This window comes from Phycomyces blakesleeanus, assembly GCF_001638985.1.
Source record: "Phycomyces blakesleeanus NRRL 1555(-) unplaced genomic scaffold PHYBLscaffold_41, whole genome shotgun sequence".
Lineage (NCBI taxonomy): Eukaryota > Fungi > Mucoromycota > Mucoromycetes > Mucorales > Phycomycetaceae > Phycomyces > Phycomyces blakesleeanus.
In genome coordinates this window covers 344,359-366,678 of record NW_017265190.1, presented here as the reverse complement: position 1 = coordinate 366,678, position 22,320 = coordinate 344,359, and the positions used below count along the sequence as shown (strand labels likewise).

At 35.5% G+C, this 22,320-nt stretch overlaps 8 protein-coding genes across 8 annotated transcripts; 3 read left to right on the top strand and 5 right to left on the bottom strand.

The window, feature by feature from the left end:
- Positions 1–2,420: 2,420 nt before the first annotated feature.
- PHYBLDRAFT_184066 (hypothetical protein) lies at positions 2,421–3,003 on the top strand (the record flags this gene model as incomplete). The annotated part of the gene is made up of 3 exons (XM_018438874.1): positions 2,421–2,512; positions 2,602–2,690; positions 2,830–3,003. The coding sequence occupies 3 exons, from the start codon at positions 2,421–2,423 to the stop codon at positions 2,949–2,951; spliced, it is 303 nt and encodes a 100-aa protein (XP_018283922.1). The 3' UTR covers positions 2,952–3,003.
- A 4,199-nt stretch (positions 3,004–7,202) lies between these two features.
- PHYBLDRAFT_153135 (hypothetical protein) lies at positions 7,203–7,659 on the bottom strand (the record flags this gene model as incomplete). The annotated part of the gene is made up of 2 exons (XM_018433073.1): positions 7,203–7,398; positions 7,517–7,659. 2 exons carry the CDS (start codon positions 7,657–7,659, stop codon positions 7,203–7,205), a joined length of 339 nt encoding a protein of 112 aa, XP_018283921.1.
- Positions 7,660–7,760: 101 nt separating this feature from the next.
- Positions 7,761–8,081, top strand: PHYBLDRAFT_153134 (hypothetical protein; the record flags this gene model as incomplete). Its single annotated transcript, XM_018433072.1, has 1 exon — positions 7,761–8,081. One exon carries the CDS (start codon positions 7,761–7,763, stop codon positions 8,079–8,081), a length of 321 nt encoding a protein of 106 aa, XP_018283920.1.
- Positions 8,082–9,214: 1,133 nt separating this feature from the next.
- On the bottom strand, positions 9,215–9,650 carry PHYBLDRAFT_153133 (hypothetical protein; the record flags this gene model as incomplete). The annotated part of the gene is made up of 2 exons (XM_018433071.1): positions 9,215–9,409; positions 9,471–9,650. 2 exons carry the CDS (start codon positions 9,648–9,650, stop codon positions 9,215–9,217), a joined length of 375 nt encoding a protein of 124 aa, XP_018283919.1.
- A 2,411-nt stretch (positions 9,651–12,061) lies between these two features.
- On the top strand, positions 12,062–13,135 carry PHYBLDRAFT_175837 (hypothetical protein; the record flags this gene model as incomplete). Its single annotated transcript, XM_018437589.1, has 4 exons — positions 12,062–12,117; positions 12,592–12,631; positions 12,755–13,043; positions 13,119–13,135. 4 exons carry the CDS (start codon positions 12,062–12,064, stop codon positions 13,133–13,135), a joined length of 402 nt encoding a protein of 133 aa, XP_018283918.1.
- Positions 13,136–13,856: 721 nt separating this feature from the next.
- Positions 13,857–15,953, bottom strand: PHYBLDRAFT_153130 (hypothetical protein; the record flags this gene model as incomplete). Its single annotated transcript, XM_018433070.1, has 1 exon — positions 13,857–15,953. The coding sequence occupies one exon, from the start codon at positions 15,951–15,953 to the stop codon at positions 13,857–13,859; it is 2,097 nt and encodes a 698-aa protein (XP_018283917.1).
- A 27-nt stretch (positions 15,954–15,980) lies between these two features.
- PHYBLDRAFT_153129 (C2H2-type zinc finger transcription factor) lies at positions 15,981–16,973 on the bottom strand (the record flags this gene model as incomplete). Its single annotated transcript, XM_018433069.1, has 1 exon — positions 15,981–16,973. The coding sequence occupies one exon, from the start codon at positions 16,971–16,973 to the stop codon at positions 15,981–15,983; it is 993 nt and encodes a 330-aa protein (XP_018283916.1).
- A 1,856-nt stretch (positions 16,974–18,829) lies between these two features.
- On the bottom strand, positions 18,830–22,298 carry PHYBLDRAFT_128848 (hypothetical protein). The gene is made up of 13 exons (XM_018429249.1): positions 22,245–22,298; positions 21,985–22,154; positions 21,686–21,905; positions 21,531–21,616; positions 21,197–21,458; positions 20,940–21,100; positions 20,535–20,873; positions 20,303–20,452; positions 20,101–20,207; positions 19,658–19,991; positions 19,493–19,559; positions 19,223–19,434; positions 18,830–19,148 (listed from the first exon to the last, which is right to left on the bottom strand). Exons 1-13 carry the CDS (start codon positions 22,267–22,269, stop codon positions 19,110–19,112), a joined length of 2,172 nt encoding a protein of 723 aa, XP_018283915.1. The 5' UTR covers positions 22,270–22,298; the 3' UTR covers positions 18,830–19,109.
- Between the last annotated feature and the right edge of the window lie 22 nt (positions 22,299–22,320).

Genomic DNA, 22,320 nt, shown 5'->3' with positions numbered 1-22,320 from the left:
AAGGAAAATAAATATATATGATAGTGTATCCAAAATATGATAGAGGCTCGTATATATATATATTTCGGGAGTAGCTTTTGGTGTGTGTCTGTGTGTTGAATAATAATAATAAAATATACAAGATAGTATATCCAAAATATGATAGAGGCTCATATATGTATATAGTTCGGGAGTAGCTTCTGGTGTGTGCCAGTGTGTTGAATAATAATAACAACATATATAAGATAATATATCCAAAACATGACAACAGTTTATACATATTTAGTTCGAAAGTTACTTTTGGTTTATGAATATCACCCTTTTCATTTTGACTTGGTAATATTTTTCTGTAGGCTCTTGCTTTTTTGGTGTAAAATGTTTGATGCTTTTTGATCCAATTTCATTAAGTATAATTATAGAAGAATGTGTATGGATCTGGATAGTGTGTTATTTATGAAACATACTAGAAAACATAGTTTAAATTATATTATTATATATAGCTTCTATCATGCATTAAAAGTATTAACAAAAATATAAATAACAATGCGATTGTGAATGATTTGTAAATATATACCATGGAATAAAAATCGGCTATAGAAGTATATTCCAATATATCTTGTATTATTATCTATAGATTAAACCCAATCTAATTTTAATTAGAATCTTGAGGAGACAGGATATATGAATAATTTTGGAATTATTTGAGAGAGGTATGATACAAGCTATATATTTATAAGAAAGCAAAACTATTATTACTAGCATATATGTTTTTACGATATTATTATCTTCTGGATTCCGACGGCCCAAGATTGTTGGAAATATCCCTTCAGTCCAGATCGAGCTCAATAGGCGGCCGATCCGGACAGGACCATATTGCTGATATAACATATTCGGTTTTTATTGGTTAACTGAAATTGTAATTTTTATTAATCATACATATGTTTTATTTTTATACTGGGCCGACTTCTGTCTACTATGAGATGTAATATTATATGAATGACGATTCCCAAAAGGAATGAATATTCTCAAAAAGGATGACGGAATGGATGGATAGGGGAATGTAGAAGGAGGATGCAAGCCACTGTAAAAAAAAGTTTTTTTTGTTATGATTATGGCGCAGTGAAGGCCACTTTAATATATCATCCTGTCTGAGCGATTGTAAGTGAGAACTAGGCGGTTTTTAAGTCTATGTATGGGGAACAGTATCCCTGTCAATTGATTCTGCTATGTTATTTTAGCTTATTGATACACAAAAACCGCCTGCGCAACCAATTGGTAATAACAGTTTACAAAAAAGTGCATTCTGTCCGAATTATGGATTATAATCCTTAGTTTGTAAGAAAATATAAAAGGAACATACAATCAAGTATATTTTGTACCAGTTCAGCCAATATATTGGTAGACAATTGGGTGAGTGTGCGTATGTGTGTGTGGTGGATTAAAGAAAAGACATATATATAGTATCTGTCACACATTTAATATATTAATAAAAAGAAAAAAACAATGCGATAGTTAATGATCCATCGAGCTATTTCGTGGATTAAACTGTTATAAGAACATATTAAATTAATTCCTATTTAGTTTATATAATTTTCAGTAAGATACTATATCACTACAAAAAAGGAGCGATTCAGAGAGTGATTTTAAAAGCTATTATAAGCATTCTTTATAATCACTAGTTGAATTGCCAATTTTTTCTTAGTGGATCTATTTCTAATAAAGATCTCAAGCAGTGCGATGAACATGATGTCAGTTTATTAGAGTGTTCAGAATAATTTTTTTTTCTATATGCGCTTTCTTTCTTTCATAACATTTAATTATATAACTAAAAGTTAATTCTATGATATATATTCCATATCAAAACCTTTATATAAAGTATAGATTCCTTTTATTCTTATGTGTTTTATTAAAACATTCTTGTTATTATATTTGCTTATTATCTAATATAAAAACCCGATACTCTCAATATTATATATTACTATGCCCAGTTGTGAAAACTTTTAGTTCTCTTGTAATACATTTATATATATAATCTAAGACTAGATATCTGCTCTTATCGACTATAGCAATTCGGTAAATAAAAAAAAAACTAATTGCATTTTAAACATGTCAATAATATTTTTAATTTATGAGACTTGCTTTAATAAAAAGCTGGGATAATATAAAGAGTCTCTTGATATGCTCTTATAGTCTATACATATATATATATATAGACCACTTTCTCTTTCATATTCCAACTAAAGTGGTACAGTTTTACAACCTTTCTTTTAAGAAATAATATATTAATATATAACATATGTGTCAAGTAAATTTTTATATAAAATCAATTCACGAAAATGGGTAGCCATATAAGAAATTCGGGTTTTTAAAATGAAAGTCTTTATATTGCTTCTAATCAGAGCAATCAATCCATTGATCTACAATTTTCTATGCATGCTGCTATGTCATCATCTAATGACGAAAGCATAAAATTTTTTCACAGTTATTTAGTAAGAGTGCCAGCCAGACCATCTCTGTTTTCCTCTTGTGCATGGTAAGTCTATTATTTCCTTTTCATTTGTGTTGAGGGAGTAGTATAGTCTATAGATATACTAATCTTGACCTTTTTTCTATGTGAATCAGCGGCGTGTCGGATGGATGGGTGTTGGTGTGGTGTGGATGGGGGGGTGTGGTGGGTGTGGTGGGTGTGGTGGGTGTGGTGGGTGTGGTGGGTGTGGGGTAGTTTAGTTTCCCCTCTCTAGTTAGTTTACGTAGTGGGTAGTCTTTAGATATAGCTTTCGTTTATCCCTTTAGCTTAGCTTAGATTGATAGTTTCGTTCCCTGTTCACCTTTTATTTTTTAAGCCCATAGCTAGCCTCACACCCCAGCGTTCCCGATCTCCTCCCCACTCCGTTCTCTTCCACGAAGTCAGGACAGGTCTACGCCCTGTGGAGGATGGATCCGCCTTTATAGGTGGTGAACTAAGATTCTGACGATATATTTGAATATTAATAAAATTTTTTTTTAAACCATTTTTGTCTGCCCATAAATACAATGTCTGCTTTACAAATGATTGAGAGAAACACTTTATTATTAGAAGAAAACTGAATAAAACAATGCGTGAGAACAATAATATGAGTTTATTTTTTATTTAAAAATATCAAGTTTTAATAGTAGTGTATTTTTTATATGGGCGAGAAGTGGGCGGTGTGAGTGGGTGGTCCGTGTGGGTGGTCCGTGTGGGTGGTCCGTGTGGGTGGTCCGTGTGAGTAGTCAGTGTGACAAAGTTTTGACATTCATGGCGCATGCTAATGACGAGAGATTAACATCGCGAGACTTTTTGTTAGGTGGCGTCCGCTTGGTCTAGACCCAGTCGCATAAAAGTATACTGAAAGGCGTGAGCTTTGAAAATTATGTCCGATGGGATGGAATTAGATGGGATGGGACGGAATTGAATGGCGTCATTGGGATCGAAGAAGGTGTTGGAATTATGGTGGTATGAATACTATATGACTTGGAGAGTTGAAGGTCAGCTCTGAGAATGGTGACATATAACACTTTAGGTATAGAGAAATATTGTATATGACTTCCGAGTGTTGAGGTTTTATTATATGGCCATTATTTCGATTTTTATTTTTCAGTGATTATAAAATAAAAGAATAATATTGTTGGTGGTGGCGATTCTGGTAGTTTTGTAAAGTTGATGGCGGGATGGTGGGATGGCGGGATGGAGGGAACATAGGAAGAGGATTCACGCCATCGTTAAATAGAATTTTTATTTTATTTTGGTTACGGCGCAGTGAAGACCACTTTAATATACCGTCCTCTCTGGGCGATTATAAGTGAACACTAGACGGTCTTTAAATCTATGTATGGGTAACAGTATCCCTGTCAATGGACCCTGCTATGTTCTTTTAGCTTAGGGATACACAAAGCTGTCTGCGCAACCAATTGGTAATACCAATTTACAAAAAAGTGCATTCTGTCCGAATTATTGAGTAGAATCCTTAGGTTGTAAAAAGACACAAAAAGAAATAGACAATATGTATAATTTGTATCAGTGCAGCAATTGTATTGGTGGACAATTGGGCGAGTGTGCATTTGTGCGTATGTGCGTGTGTTGGATAAAAGAAAAGAAAAATATATGATAGTAAGCCCAAAATATGATAGCAGGTTATATATATATAGTTTGGGAGTAGCTTCTGGTGCGTAACCGTATATTGAATAAAAGGAAAATAAATATATATGATAGTGTATCCAAAATATGATAGAGGCTCGTATATATATATATTTCGGGAGTAGCTTTTGGTGTGTGTCTGTGTGTTGAATAATAATAATAAAATATACAAGATAGTATATCCAAAATATGATAGAGGCTCATATATGTATATAGTTCGGGAGTAGCTTCTGGTGTGTGCCAGTGTGTTGAATAATAATAACAACATATATAAGATAATATATCCAAAACATGACAACAGTTTATACATATTTAGTTCGAAAGTTACTTTTGGTTTATGAATATCACCCTTTTCATTTTGACTTGGTAATATTTTTCTGTAGGCTCTTGCTTTTTTGGTGTAAAATGTTTGATGCTTTTTGATCCAATTTCATTAAGTATAATTATAGAAGAATGTGTATGGATCTGGATAGTGTGTTATTTATGAAACATACTAGAAAACATAGTTTAAATTATATTATTATATATAGCTTCTATCATGCATTAAAAGTATTAACAAAAATATAAATAACAATGCGATTGTGAATGATTTGTAAATATATACCATGGAATAAAAATCGGCTATAGAAGTATATTCCAATATATCTTGTATTATTATCTATAGATTAAACCCAATCTAATTTTAATTAGAATCTTGAGGAGACAGGATATATGAATAATTTTGGAATTATTTGAGAGAGGTATGATACAAGCTATATATTTATAAGAAAGCAAAACTATTATTACTAGCATATATGTTTTTACGATATTATTATCTTCTGGATTCCGACGGCCCAAGATTGTTGGAAATATCCCTTCAGTCCAGATCGAGCTCAATAGGCGGCCGATCCGGACAGGACCATATTGCTGATATAACATATTCGGTTTTTATTGGTTAACTGAAATTGTAATTTTTATTAATCATACATATGTTTTATTTTTATACTGGGCCGACTTCTGTCTACTATGAGATGTAATATTATATGAATGACGATTCCCAAAAGGAATGAATATTCTCAAAAAGGATGACGGAATGGATGGATAGGGGAATGTAGAAGGAGGATGCAAGCCACTGTAAAAAAAAGTTTTTTTTGTTATGATTATGGCGCAGTGAAGGCCACTTTAATATATCATCCTGTCTGAGCGATTGTAAGTGAGAACTAGGCGGTTTTTAAGTCTATGTATGGGGAACAGTATCCCTGTCAATTGATTCTGCTATGTTATTTTAGCTTATTGATACACAAAAACCGCCTGCGCAACCAATTGGTAATAACAGTTTACAAAAAAGTGCATTCTGTCCGAATTATGGATTATAATCCTTAGTTTGTAAGAAAATATAAAAGGAACATACAATCAAGTATATTTTGTACCAGTTCAGCCAATATATTGGTAGACAATTGGGTGAGTGTGCGTATGTGTGTGTGGTGGATTAAAGAAAACAAATATATATGATAGTGAGCCCAAAATATGATGCCAGCTCATATATATATATGTGATATTGTATCTAAAATACAGTAACAGCTTATATATATTTAGTTTAAGAGTTACTTTTAGCTATGAATACCGTCCCTTTTAATGTGACTCGGTAATATTTTTCTGTAGGCTCTAGCTTTTTTGGTGTATAATTTTCGGTGCTTTTTGATTCAATTGCATTGGGCGTAATTATAGGAAGATGTGTATGGGCCGAGATAGGACTATGTCTATTAAACATAATAGCAAACATATTTTTAATTATGTTAATATATATGTTATCTGTCATATATTTAATGTATTAGCAAAAGAAAAATAATAATGTGATGTTATAAGAAAATGGTGATATGTATATATGTATATATTTCAACTTGTATTAGATTTATAAGAGAGAACGATTGAAAAAGGAAAAGCGATGATAAATGATCTGTAACTATATAGTGTGGATGAAACTGTTACAAATAATATTAAAACATATTATATCTCGCTGTCTATAGCTTAGATCTGATATACTTTCAATGTAATCTTTTGCCAGCAAGATACATATATTTTTTCTCAGACTTATTTAATCAATTTCCAGAAAACTATGTGGGGTAAGCTGTACATATTTATGTCAAGTTACTGTGTAAGTAATTTCCAATAATAATGTATTTGTAAAATAAAGCCATACCAAGTTTTGTGTATAGTAAAATGAAGCTTTTGGAAGTCAAGTCAAAATGGAGTATTATCACTCATTATATATAATGTGAGAGCAATATATAATATTAGAGGGTTTCATTATATACAGATAAAAAGCATAGCTGTTAATATATAGATAGTTTGCTTCATAGGTTATATATTTTCTTTGTTAATGATTAGCTATTATTGATTGATTGATAGTGTTTTTTTTATAATTTTCTGATATCCAAATCTGTCAAGTGCATTAGCAAATGCGAGATACATTTTGGACTGTATAGTCATTGTTTTACTTAATTGTAATGTAAATATTACCAACTGTTTTTTATGTAATGAATTGCTTGAATGTCTTATACAATATTAGCTAATATATTATATTATTACAGGAAAGAAAAGAAGAGATTAAGACGATTTTCATAATAATATTCAAGTCTACTCTCTGTATCTCCGCATTGTTCTTGTAGTGTACCTATTTTTAATAGAGAATAATCTAAAACAGTACAATAAACATAATATTAGTTCATTAGAGTCTTCAAAAACATTATTTTCTACAAGGACCTCCTTTGTTTTATATCTTTTAATTATATACTCTGACAAGATAAAACATTGTCACTTCCTCAGAAATACACCTCTTTTTAGAGCACACCATATTTCTTTTCCTTTTGCAGAACCTTCTCTTAAAACTAAAACACTTATGTCATCAAGAAATAAAAGAACCAGAAGTCCTTCAAAAACATGTAAATTGTCAGAGTTTGAGTGTGGTGGCATTATTTGGCTATATAAAACCAAATATATCTCAATCGAGATCGCAAACCACATGGGTATCCCTAGAACAACAATTAACACTACTATCAAACGTTGGGAAGAAACTAGTACTGCAAAACTAAAGACCAGACCTGGGAGATCTAAGAGACTTAGTGTCACGAATGTTACAAGCCTTTGTTTGAGCGTGAGGCGTAACCCTTTCGAGAGTTAGGCATATCGTCAAAGAAATATGGTAGCTGCTAGTGTCATCATCTGTAGAGACACGGTTATCCAATACGTTAAGTCCAAAGGCTTCGTTCCTTAAACCCCTGTTTCTAAGCCAAACTTAACCAGTAAACAGAAGAAGAATCGGTTGTAGTGGGTCAAAGCTAAAGCCAGCTTTGGGATTGAGGACTGGAGTAGGGTGTTGTGGTCAGATGAGTTGAGGTTTACGTTGAAGGGCAATGATTCTGACTCAGCTGTAATTCGTAAACGAAAGGAGAGATACCAGGAGCGTCATACACTAACAACAGAGAAGTATGGAAAGGGTTCCGTGATGGTGTGAGGTTGTTTCTGGACTGGTGGTCTTGGACCATTATTGTTTTTCGAAGGGTCAGTAGACCAAGACACGTATGTTAATTGTTTGTTTAAGGACTTCCATTTCTGATATAAGAAATTAAATGATGAACAGGACACTATGTTTACATTCCAAGAAGGCGGTGCTAGTTGCCATACTGGATCTTATACAATGTGGTGGAAAAACCGTTGGGAAATTAAACGTTTTGACTACTGGCCATCACAAAGTCCAGATTTGAGCCCCATCGAGCGCGTCTGGCATGCCTTAAAGGTCAATGTTCAAGAGAGAAAGGCCTCTATAAACAATATTGAAGAGCTCAAGGCTTGTGTTTTTCAGGAGCGGGAGAGACTTGACCCAGGACTTCGTTGTACTCTTGCAGCAAGTATGCTGGATAGAGTTCAAGAAGTTATAAAAGCTTGTGGTGACCACACCACATATTAGGCCCTATCTTATTTTTTTATTTCTATAATATATATACTTATATCTATAATAAAATGAAGTTTCACTTTATTCAGTCGAGTTCTTTAGAGCATCTCCAGCAGTATCTAAACCCAAATACTAAATATCCAAATTAGGATTTCCCGCGCTAGTACAAATAAAGCAATTTAGTATGAAGAATATCAAGGTCCCTCCAGCAGTTTCTTAACACAGATTCTAAAGAGCTGATGATTTTGGTGAGGTTTTTCCTAAAAGCTGAGATTTAAAATGGACAATTCAAAGTCACAATATAAAAAATAGAAATTTAGTAAATGATAGAATCTAAACAAATTCTGAGAAAATCTACAGAAGTTTAGATTTTGATTCAAAAAGTTTAGATCTAAATTCCGGATTTGGATATTTAGATTTTTGTTTAGAAACTGCTGGAGACGTTTTTTTTGGAAAATCTAAACACCAGTTTTCTAATTTGGGTATTTAGTATTTGGGTTTAGATACTGCTGGAGATTCTCTTAGAAGATATAATGTAAAGAAGCTGATATGTAGTTAATTCAGGACTAGAAATCAAGGAATCTGACTGTGATTTATTCAGCACAAGTGTATTATTTGTATCAGAGCTTTTATATAAGATACAGAGTGTTTTTATTTTTTTTTATTTTTTATTAAAGTGTTCTTATAGTTATTTTTGATTATTATATAATATAAAATCCCAAGATTTTCAATAGAGAAGGGGACAACTCAGGGAAAATTTGCAAATATTGTCTCTATCACCACAGGAGATTTTCGATATCAAATTTGGAAATATTTTACACTATGGGAAAAAACTCGGGATTTTCGAATTTGTGGCTTTCTTTTCGGTCTATAATAATTAAAAAATCATCAAAAATTCAAAATGAAACAAGAAAGTCTCTGTTTTTTGAAAAGGTTGACAAAAGGCAAATTGAACACTGAAAATTAAATCTCCTGATAGACAAAAGTACATTTTAACTACAGATTTTACATTTTTAGTAGATGTAGATTGCAACTGATGACTATTAAAAGTCAGAGGTAAAAGAGAGAAAAATATCTAAACATATTTTATCCTCCCAGCAAAAAGTTAAGACAATTCGAAAAAAAATGTATTACACAAAAAAAACAAATTATATGTCTGCATGACAACCAAGCAATAATTTTGGCCCACGGTTCAGTTCCAGCCAGACAATATACCATCCATTAGTGGCTGTAGACACCACCAAGCCAACCAGCTCTTTTACATCAGCCAGATGAACAACCTTTGGCTTCGCAGGTACATTTGTCACGACAGGAATTCCATTCGTTTCATAGATGGCATATACCTGGACAAGAGCAAGTGGCCAACTCTTGTTGTTGAGCTTGTGCTCAAAGAAAAACGACAACCTTTCCAAAGAAATCCTTATAGATTGGAGAGTAGCTCTGCCCAATGTTGCGGTTCTCATCAACCTGAATCTGTAATCTGATGTTATGTGCCTCCCTTACACAATTTTGGTCGAGTGCAGATTCAATCACACAACCATTGACAGATGCCTTGCAGCTAGTTTGTATAGCTGCTTCAATCATGCTACACTCTTCCCCCTTTGATTCATAAAAGTCTTCAAGAAGTTTTGAAAGACATGAAATGCCTTCAAAACTATCTCAAATCGTTCTATTTCTCAAAGGCCCCCAGAACTCAATATCAGACCCAGCACCAACATGTTCACCTTCACCCGTCATCAGCCAACCAGCAGAGGAATCTTTGTATGCAAGAAGTCTTGCTGCTCGCAGTCTTGCTGCTATATATGCCTTTGTGCGCTCTACCTGTCTGGTCTGTGCCAAGCCAAGCATTATATTGCCAGTGTTGGTTCCGATGGCAGAGTTACTTTTAATGGCATGAGAGTACTTGCCAATTGCTCTTTCTACTGATCTAGCACTGTATGATCTTGGCGGGCCAAATGCTTTGATCATATCTGGGTAGTGTTGTAAGAGGTGCTGGTTAATGGTGAAAACCTTAAGATCAACCTTGTCCTTGGCAAGCAGAGTCTCAAGGTACACGTTCCATTCAACAAGTTCTCTAAGATAGAAGTTAGTATATATTTTTAAAAAAGAATAACAAATAATGATATTTAATATACCTTTTTATTGAGGCTTGTTCTTCTGCTGATAACTCCCAGCTCATGAGTAAATTGCACACTTGTACAAGACCAAGCAATGCCTTCCGTGCAGGTATATTTCTTATCCGCTCTGCTACTAGAGTCGGAACAACGAACAGAAGGAAGTCTGCCCTGTCTACTGCCTTAAGGTATCCTGCATTCTTTGATACGTCTCTCCAAGCACCATGAAACGATGTAGAGATCGTTTTCCTTGTTGATGACATTGCTGCACCTATCTCTTTCTGGACTCCAACAGAGAGAACAAGCGGATGTTTTTTTCTGTACTTGCCAGTGACGAGCCCCCAGACCTGTTTTGCTACACCATGGCAGATACCGTGCATTTCATCCAAGGCGAAGAAATATGGCCCGGAAAATGCATCCAATGTTGCCAGTGGTGATTGTCCTGTAAGTCCTCTTCGGCTGGACTCGTCTGCCTCACAGAAATCATGAAAGCTCCCCAGTGTACATAGGGCAGTGACTGGTGACATACGGAAATACTGACCGTGGCCAGGAGATTGACCAACAACATGGCAGATTCTGCAGCCATCTTTGCTCATGTGACCAACATGACATGCTAGCTTTGCTAGAGCTGGGATATCACCTGTTGCCATTAACACGTGGACCTTGGCCTTGATGGTTTCCGTGGCTGTTTTGACAATCATTCCTTTGGACTGCAACACATGGAGATCTCTGACGATTGGTCTCATAAATGACCAGAAGTCAGTGGGTGCCTTTGGCCCAGGAATCATGGCAAGCTGGACCATTATTTTTCTTTTGTACCGGATCATTGGATTCAAGTTCAAGATGGTGGCATGGACAATTGTTACTGATCCAGGAACATTGTGAGGAGCAAACCCATTCACAGACAGCGAAATTTCAATGTCATCACTTCCCTAGAAGAGATGCTTCTTAGACTGGTAGGCCTGACCATCGAATACATCAGTCTTTGTGCCATCTTGACTTGGCTCGTAATGGTAATGGTAGCGCATCTCTGTTCTGGTGCTATCATTGGCCAAACAGAGAGCAAGTTGTCTGCCTAGAGGAAGTTGAACCATGGTTCTTGCAGGAACCAACGTACCATTGTCTTGGGCACTCTTGTAGCGATCTTCACCACAATGCGAGCACTCGGTTTTATTTGCATCAAACAACATACAGCCATTGCAGCAAACGTCATATTTCTTCTCCTCTATTCTGGAGAAACGCTTCAAAAGCTCTTGACCGAGGTAAGGTGTGCATGCTCTATATGTGCTTGTAGAGCTAGCAAGGATCTCGTTGAAGTGGCTGGCAATCTTTTCATGGGCATTACGAGAAATGCCAAACTCCTTGACGATTTGAATAAATTCCAGGTTCTTTGCATCATTGGCACTGGGAGTGGGAAGAGGTTGGCTGAAGTCAAACACCAAAGGTGCGGTTGCATCTTCAATTTCTTCCATGGCAGTTGATTTCTCCATGGTATTATCATGTTCCATATTGGCATCATACTTTAATAAGGTAAATAGTAATCAGTATAATGACTTTATACTATATATATCTATAACTTACCATGGGCTCATCATTTTCAGTTCTGTCGACGATATCCATATTTTCATCACTGATCATATTAATGTCTCCACTGTTTGTTTACCAAAGTATCCAGATAATCAATATATTATCTATCTTTTTGTATTTTAGTTTTTAATAAGCTTACTCAACTATCAAGCTTGGGGCTGGTGCTGGCATAGACTGGATTTCAACAGGGAGAGAAACGTCTTGGATGAAAGATCCATTGATAGCTGCATCTACCAGCTTTTTAAGACATCTATTTCGACATTTGGTAGCATTTGAAGAGCTATTGTAAGGCAAATGACAGGGACTGCATTCGTGAGGGGAGATCTTTGTGATTCAAACCATATTTTGAAGTAAGTAAAAAAAGTAAAAAGAACTTTTGTTATATAAGTGATTGTAGAAGTAATTGCTTTCTGAATGAATATGTTTATACTTAATTATATCAATGTAATAATGACATGAATAATTCGAATATACGCTCGTAATCTTAAAGGGGTAACTCTATGCCATCATTCTAAAATTACTAGATCAATAATTCTTCAAGAGTAGCCAATAGATTTGGACAAGTAATTTGAAACTAATAATTTGGAGCTAACGATTTGAAACTAATAATAGTTTTAGGGAAAATTGTTCCTCTTTCTTTCTTTTTCTATAACAAACTCATTACTTTTTTTTTACTATTATGAATAATATAGATAATTCAGTGATTTAGTTGCTTCAAGGCATTCAAGACGCGCTTATTTCTCTAAAGAATGGTCAAGAAGCATTGGAGAAAAAACAAGATGCAATGCAACTCGAAATAACAAGTCTTCACAATGAATTGAAAGATCGAGAACTCCAGATAATACTATTGTAGCTTCTGTCAATGTAAGTAAATACTATAATAATTAAAGCCTTGTCAATTAATATCAGCTACAATAGATATCTACTGACTCTATCCCAAGACCAGTATCAAACATCTGTAATATAAATTCCAATTATGTATTACAGATGATTGAGCAAGACCTAGGAATAAGTCCAACCGCAGAAGTCAAGGGGGCTATCAACACTCGCACCAAGCATATTTGTGATCAGCTTGCTGCTCTTTCGTCTGTTCAGATTCTCAGGCCCAATCCAAGCTGGACATCTATCCCTCAAGAGGACCGGACCAGAATGTGTGTCAGTCATTCACACGCGCTCAAGAATTATGGAATTGATTTCACCAGATGTCATAAAAACTGGGCATCAATCACAAAGGTTAGTCAGTTATGGAGAAGTCGTAGAAAGCAACACCTCTCTGGTAAGTTCATATCAGGTAGGTATAATAAACTGTATACTAAATATGAAAATATGAAATTATTCAAATGATATTTAGCCAATACAATTAATTAATAAAGAATTGTTCTTTTTATAACAACCAATAAAAACATTTTTAAATAAAAATCCTCTATGAAATAAAACTTTTTTGCCCAATTAAAACTGTGAACAAATCCGAATATATATAAATGAGAGCCATTTAAGAGAATGTTTTTGTTGAAATGACCAATACAATTTAAGCATATACTATGATAGAATATATTTTATCCAATTAAAATAATTATAAAAACCAAAATAATATTTTATTACCAATTAAAAAACTTTTTTCTTTCATTCACACCAATAGAAACCTTTTTCTATTCTTTTACTACCAATTAAAATAAGGGTATAGCAGATGGGTAAATATAGCGGGATATGAATAAAAGCTAACATCAATAAACTAACAGCGATTAATATATATTACTTAAAAGGGAACTAGAGATTCCACTGCGATTTGCGAGAATTGCCAGCTCAATCCCAAGCTGAATCTCCAGCTGAATCCCCAGCGGAATCCCCACTTTTTTTCCCGTAGTGTTACTCACATACATTTTGATTGGTCTATATAACCCAGATTAATTGGGATATCGAATTTGACCCATTTTATGAGACTTGTCAACTACATAAGGCAATTTTAAAAGGGCAAGTATCCATAAATGGACCCTCTCAATATTTTGGCAAAACCAAAAAATGACTTGGTGAAAATCACAATTTTTTTTTATTGAATAATTTTTTTTTATTAATAAAGATAAAAAAAAAATCAATACTGTCGATTCAAAAACAAGGAAACAAAGAACCAGTAGGAGCCAAATTTACTGAGATTGATGACAAGCTTGTTGTTAAATTCTGTGTGCATATCAAGCTTACATACAATCTTCAGCTGATCGAGTGGAGTAGATGCATCATTGGAAACTCTTTGCACGAGGAGGTAGTTGTTAACTTGAGCGTGGGGACTACTCTCAACTCGATAGTGTTCTACTCTCAAAGAGGAGACCTTTCCAATAAATGGATGGGCATGTTGGTCTCTACTCTCCTTGAGCATGAAAACCGCAAAGGTATTGTCACAGAGTGCTTTTGCTGTAATGTCATCAGTGTCATTATTATCAGCAAAGTCTCTTGATCCACCAAACATGATATTCTTAACATTGTTGTTAAAGTTTTCTTTAAGAAATTCTGCCGTGGAATTACCATACTTCTCTCTCATTTTGTCTTTGCTCACCCATGAACCACCATCAATAATGCGTCTCATTGCAGATTGCTTGGCGAACTTGAGACATACATCTCTTGAGGTGTTTAACCTATTGATATGCATTAGGTGTTCACGGATGTGTTTGTTAAACTGCTCACCTTTTTTGGTCTCGTAGTGTAGAGCAGTTCCAAATCTTCGTAGATTGTCAGGCAGATGTGTGAGCAGGTGAACCTTGGGCTTCGAGGAATATGGATTATGTCCTTCGATTTCACAGGTAATGACATAATGATGCAGTTCTTGGATAAGGCTTGTAACTGCCTTTTCAACTTCGTCGATGTACATATTATAATCATACCTTACTGCTCTAACAAACACCAAGGAGCAAAGACGGCCAAGACGGACAAAAGATGGAGTTATGAGAGAGAGTATACTATCATTTGCAAATTCTGTAACTAAGATAGCAGGTAGAATTTGCAGAAGAACTTTGTAATCCCTCCCAAGGCATGAGCCACAGTGTCGTAACTCTCGAGTGAACTTTCTTGACATTCCTTGAGAGTTTTCATAATCCTTGAGGGCTTTGGACAATCTAGCCATTTGGTTAGGATTTTTTCTTAGTACAACATTTACCAAATCATTGACTAGATACTTAGAAACTCCAAGAAGTATGTTATGCAGAACTTCAACTGGAGTATCTGTCGATGGATCGAATGACTGTAGTTCCAACAATGCATCTGTTGCCCTATTTGCAAAGCATAGATCACTTGCTGTCAGAGCATTTCCAGTCAAAGGAGCATCTGGAATAGTCGATCCACATCCCGAGGTAGACACAGCAGCAAGATAGTGTGCCTTTGTTCTTGCTGTGTGTCTACCAGTATAATACGAAGAGCTTTGGAGGTTGGGCATGGATCTTTGTAAACGGACATAACATTTGTGGTATGGGTACAGACTTGTTGGTGCGCGCAAACCACATAGTTCAGAATGGCATGGAGTGTCTGTCTTGATCCAAAGGAGTGGTAATGCTACTAAGACGTTTTCGTTGTCTTTGGCAGAGAACATCACCAGTCCGTTTTTGAGCCTTTTGAAATCTTCAACGATTTTAGGCAACAAGGACATCCCACTTGCCCCCTTTTTCTTGGGAATAGCAGAGAGAAAGTGAATGTTTTCAATTGAAGACCTCTCTTTGTAGGAGAGAGCAGCAAACTTCATTGACCAGCTTTCGTACGGGTTATATTGCTTTGATCGGTTTCCAGAGGTGTCATCGGTGAAGAGTATAATGGGCGATATCCTCACCTTGTAAAACAACTTTGGATCGATCAGCTTTCCGGTTTCGTCTAGTATGTGCCGTTTTAAGAAATGAGGCTCTTCCAGCAAGGACTTGTGTCTGGGAATCAAATGAAAGACTTTCCCAGGTGAGATGCTGTAGCATAGGGCAACATCAACAGGGGTTGAGTCAATACTGAGAAGAGTTTCAAGCTTTATGCTAGTAGATTCAACTTTGATGCCAATGAACTGACCGCCTTCCAGAATATAAACCATGTAGCCTTGAACAAAAACGGCTGAGTTATCCATGGTATGGAATGATTCTACTAGGAAACGGGCTGGAGTAGAACCATTCATAAAGTTAACAATATCACCAGACCAAAAATCTATGCCATTGTGGGTGAACATAGGCTGTTGATAGTACCAATGTGTTCTTCACTTTTCGCCTTGTTGTAGACAAATGGACTGGTTAGGAGTGCGGTCAGGGAGAGAAAACATGTTTCTTGCTTTCTTGGGGTTGGCAGCAAGAAACCGGACGTGGTCTGAAGGCAAGTTGATATAAGCAGACGTGGTATTGTTTTCTGGCAACTGGATATCGACTTTTGTGAATGGAAATACAGGAATCTTAGACTTTTTCCTGGTCTGATAGTTCAAGAGGGCATCCAAACGAGGTAACTTGAATGGGGACTTCTTTCGGATAGCTTCCTCATAAAGCTTAAGGACAAGACTTATGGTAAACAGGATCTTAAAAAAGATCCTGCGAGATACCATGTCATTATTGCCATCAACAAAGGCAAGCAGTACCATAGACTGGAGATCCAGGAACGGGTGGGTGTCTGATGTATACTGGTTCCATGTCATATGCGATCCAGTTGCTTCTCTCAGTAAATCGAGATCTGCATTCAACAATGAGCTGGTATTGGATGCAGAAGACAACATACTATTTCTTATATGCATGTATAGGTGGTTGCCTGGACTTGGACTTTCAAAGGGGCTGGTGTCCTCATCCATCTCGATAATACTTTCACTGGCATCGAGTTCAATCTTGCTAACATTATCATTGTCATTGCTGTTCATGTCATCAACATCGCTGCTATCGTCATCCTCCAAATCAGATTCAACATGTAGGTCTTCATTAACGGAATCGTCATTGTGATCAGGGGTGGTCAGCTCGGCAGTGTTTGTGGTCTGTCTTTGTGACGCTAGGTTTCTATTGGCATATTGAGGGCTAATATCGTTAGCAATATGAGTTGCTAACTTATGATATTTGGTAAGGTGGCGTCGTAGATTCCATACGCGATCGAAATCTTTTCCACAAAGTGAGCAGGTCTTTCCAATATCGTCAAAGGCAAAATTGTGTTGACCTGGTCCTTTGGGAGCAGAAACTACCACCCTAGAATTTTTTGGGTAATTAATAATACGCTGCATCACAGAGCTTTCGTGATGCAACGTATTGTCTAACGTGATAAAGGAGTATAGACGACCACCATATATTTATTTATTTCTGCATCTTGAAACAACAAGTCGATTTCTTTCAGGAACCAATGAAAAGTGTTATTCATGTAACCAGTAATAAGCGTATAATGGTCTTCAAAAACCAATGAAATTCATTAATTTGTTACAGTTTAGCTTGACACAAAAAATAAACATTGAGTGCCTTTTTTTGTTTCATATAATTTTTTTCATTTTTCTAAAGATCAGGCAACAAATGGCACATGTTCTTGCTACTCATTAGCTAATTATACTACAGATCAACTCTGATCCTCTCACATGATTAAGATCTTAAAAGGTATTGCTAATGATGTGATTCTATTACGAGTTCTGATTAATAAAATCTAACTGAAGTATAATAGGGCATGTGAATTCTTGACATAAAGAGGTATGTAAAGAATCTTGCTCGTATACTGATTTTATCCATACTAACATAAACATATGTCTTCTTCTTTTTTGCTTTGTTTTTTTTTGTTTTTGTTTTTGTTTTAGATTCAATTAATATGTGGTAAGTCATCTAAAACATAGTAATCTTCATCAAAAGTCCATGTACTAATGACCTTTGTTTTTTTTGCAGGTTTGACATTTTTGCTCGGATTTGAAACTTGTCCTTCCAATAGCTTCTTTGCTTTTATTTTAAAAGCATTAATATGGTTTTTGCTTTCAAACATGCAATTGGGTTTTTCAAAATTCTACTTGCTTTTGTTTCTGGAAACATTTTCAGAATAGCTATTAAATATTTCTAGCTGCTAGTGCAAGCATACCTACCCTACAGTAGCAGCTACTGCAGGGTAGGTATGGGAAGCCTAAAATTATCTACCCCCAATATTTTCAACCCATAAAAATAAATAAAATCGTATTTTACCAGCCAATTTTTTTTTGCGATCCCATTTATCAATTTTGCGATTCTTTCGGACCTGAAACTTCAATGAAAAAGCTATTCCCAAAATGGTAAAATAAACTCACGGGCTGAATTACAAAATTGTTACACGAAAAAATCTGCCGTGGTGATGGACTTTACTGGGTTTACATTACCCAGACTTTTACCATTTTTACTTTTGCCCCGGGACACTTCTAGGGATATTCTGGCAGAAATGACCGTAAATTAGGGAAAATTCAGCCAGAATATCCCTAGCACAAAAACAATGTCTCTGGAGCCTGAAAGTGATCCGACAAATAGGATAATATATATTTTTCTCAAGTAATCACTTAACTATTGAAGTTAGTAGCATATACACGCTATAAACTAATCATATATCAATGGAGTCTTGATCCATTAAAAAATCAAGGCTCTAAAATAAAAAACTGATCTTTTCAAGCTCTATACTTTACCACTCCAACAGAATAATATTAGTCGACATAATCTAGCTTATATAAAGTTAAAAGTCTATCTGTTATATGCTTTTTTTCTAATGAATCAATCAATGGCTTAATAAAATAGCAACCTCAGAAAGAGTAAACCGGAACTCTTCCTTGCATGTATTATAAAAAAAAAGCTGTCAGCTGAAGGTACTTATAGGTATCTCTATTCTTAGGAGTGGTATACGAGTGCTTTTAGGACCCAAATAATAGCCGTATAAAGCAGGAGTGATAGTAAACTTGGCGTTTTTCTGTTAAATGAGATAAATGAAGAGGAAAGAAGTATAAATTTGATTTCTATAACGTCCTCAAAGGCGTCCCTTATTTTAACCAGAGACGTGCATTCCAATGCTGGTTTTAATTTTTTCCATTTTTAGCAGTCATGAAAGTTCCCTACGTTGTCCCCTTCTCTAATATAACCAATCCTGAAAAGAAAAGGATTATAATAGCGTTTTCATATTTTACATTCGAGATATTGACTTTTTGGTACCAAATCGTGATAAAATACTTCAATAGTAATGCATACATATATTGGTATCAAGAGATAGAAATATATAGAGAAGTAATAGAAGTTGGCGATACATTTATTATGCTCTAGACTTCCCTATACTTTAATTTCTGTGTTCTTTTCTGGCTAATAGAAATGTGGGGAATAAAAATAAGACGCTTTTTTCTTTTAATAAATATATATAAAAAAAACAAGTAAATATCGCTTTAAACAGATCCAACGATCTCGTCTGCCTTTTGCAGTGCCTGCAAGAAAAAAAACTAAAGTTTAATGATTTTCTCAAAAAAAAAATAGGATTTGATACTTTTATATATTTTACCTCAATCATCTTCTTGCATTCTTTCCGTCTCTGCTGTGTGAACTCGGATTCCTGCAAAAGATCGTCCAATACATCGGCCTTGTAAAGCTCAGAAAGGAGTTCTCTTTGGAGTTCTTCCTTTGAGTGACTGACAAGATTAAGCATAATAGCCTTTGGAACCATGTCAACCATGCTACACTTGACAATGTTGTAGTAAGACTGGATCAATAGCTCTATTCAAAGATTTGGTGAGTAATGTTATGAGAAATAATGTAAATTCTATTAACTTACTAATAACTTCAGTCTCCATATACTCGCGTTCTGATAATGCACCTGTTGCCTTTAGTGTGGCAGGAGGCTGTTTGTAAATAAAGGGCAAATTAGTATAAGTATATATAATACACTGAATTAATTATATTTTATTGTATCTTGAACGATTCAGCTTTAATTACTTACAGCTTCCATCATAGGCCCAGCCTTCTTTGTCTTTTTTGGTCCAGAAAAGAAGCTTCCAAAGAAAGACCCATTCTCACTTTCTGATCCAGGTGTTCCGACATTGTTAGTCTGGAGTGCTGATAATTGTTGTTGTTGTTGTTGTTGCTGCTGTTGCTGCTGCTGTTGCTGCTGCTGTAGTAGTGACTGATTCTTCATGCCTTTGGTTTGATATTCGGGACCGTTTTGCAATTGTCCTTGTTGCGGCTTGGGGCGAAGTTGTTCGTTAACAATCGTGATGGCCTGGTGACCATTTAAGAACTCAGGGTGAGCTGTGTTAATGTAGCATGCTTCCATTCTAAAATAATAATAACAATAATAGATAGATATAAATAAATAAACAGAGAAATAGATAAATTGTTGTGGCATGACATTCTTATGAAAGTTTCTGATAGATAAATACATACGCAACAAGGTCAGACACAAGTTTTGTTGTAGGTGCAACTGCCTTTTTGAAGAACGCTAGTACAACCTGGTAAAATTTTTCTTTCAAAGTAGGGAATCTCTTAAAGAACTGGATAGTATAGTAAGGTAAGTAACAAGACATTTGTGCTAGACACACATCTGTTTTTCTTTCTTTTTTTATGTCAAACATCAATTAACACTAACCTGCTTGTTTAAGAGCTGTCCCAATATCCTCACAAGCTCATCATATACCATGTTGATACACTTTACACTTGGCTCTTCAAGACGTTTGATTTGTTGCTTAATAATGACTTCAAATGCTGTGGTGGCAACAAATAAAGCAGGTGATGAACCCTGCGCAACGCAATATCATGTAAATATTCCACCCAGAAGACTGTTATTTTTGATGTACGTTTTTTCTTTCTTTATTACTTACCGATGAGTTGTACAATATGGTGCGAATATCCACATCCTTTGTCTGCTCAAGAGGATCAATACTCTTGACCCCGTTTGCGTAGAGTTCATGAAATACAAAACTAATACGTGCACCACCTGAAAGCTCAAAGCTCGATAAATCGTTGGAGTTACCATCAATAATAGTTCGGAACTCGGTACAGAACTCGGTAATTATATTAAGGACAAGGTTGGCTTGGTTAGATGTGCCATCACCCAAAGGATCGCCCAATTGAAGAAGTTCTTGCTGGTATTTAGACAAGGCAGATTGAATCTTGGCCTTAATCTCTGGGAGGGTATTGCGAATGTGGTGCATAAGGATCTATATTATGTTAATTAATATTAAATTAATAAATCCACGGCGAGAACGGGTAATACTAAGACCAACCATGTTAAGTTTGCGAGCAAGGAAAGGTGTACCGCAGTACTGGGCCTTGCTTCGATAAGATGAATGATTTTCAAAGAAATCTCTTTCAGAGTCCAATGCTTTTGTGATCGCCTTCTTGGATTCAATATCTCTCTGACCACGATTAACAACAGGGACATAACCTATACACACAAATACACACATGAATAACCTGATATATAAGCACAAGAAGAAGAAAAAACATCTACTGCATTACTCCGCCTTATATTTTTCTTTACCTAATCTCAATGGAATCACTCTTCCTGCCAATATATCAATTACGTCTGTTCCCTGATCCATCAAATCAACCTTAGTCAAGACACCGATTGTGCGCAATCCTTCGGGATCAACTTCTCTAGCAATTTTCAACCCATCAGAGTTTGCGAGATCTTGATTAGCAGCAGTTACTGCTAGGATAATTGCATTGGGTTTAGTAATGTATTTGAGAAGCATATCACGAATCTGCTTCTCGATATCTTTGGGCTGATCTCCTACAGGAACCTAGTATGTTTTGTTAGACCGAGTGCGATGCGATGCAATTTGATTTTATATATTTATATATAAAATGTTTACCTTTGTCAGGCCAGGAAGATCGATGAGAGTCAGAGTAAGAACATTTGGAGAAAAGATACGAAGGTTGATGGGCTGTGGTGAGATACCTAAATAATTATTTGGATGAGCCAGCATATATTTTTTATTAAACTTAATAAAGAAATATTTAAGCTTACCAAGATTCTTGCCAGTCTTCAGCTCTGTATCCTTTACAATTTCTTCTCTAATTTTATCAAAATTGTAGAATTTCTGGCCTGGAAGATGAAGGAACTCTCCCCACTCGTCAGGATTTTCATAGTCATTTCCTTTTGGACTCTCTTCTTCTTTTTCTCCATCTTTTGCACTTTCGGCAGCAGAAGGTTTGTGGGTGCTTGAGCGGTTAATAAGTTGGAGGATCTACGAATATATATATATGTATGTATAATATCTTAAGTAAGCGAGAGAAGAAACAAAGGGGGGAAATGGTAATAATTACCAAAGGTCGGCGAGTGACGATACCAGTTCCTCGTGGAAGGAAATCTCTACCGACAATGTTCTCGAGAACTGAACTCTTGCCGCTTGATTGGGAGCCAATGACTGCAATCTGGGGTAGGTCGACTGGATTGTGTACGCCCACAGTAGAAAAGGCATCCTGAAGTTTATTCACTAAAGAAAGAAATAGAGCATATTTTTTTCTTGGTTAGGTCTATTTTTGCCAGGTACTTCTTGTTAACGATGAGTAAATGGGAGGCTTACCTGTCCGGATTAGTTGGGTATCCATGATCCTTCTTTATGTATTGTGTTCTGGATTGGAGTCAGATGAAGAAGAAAC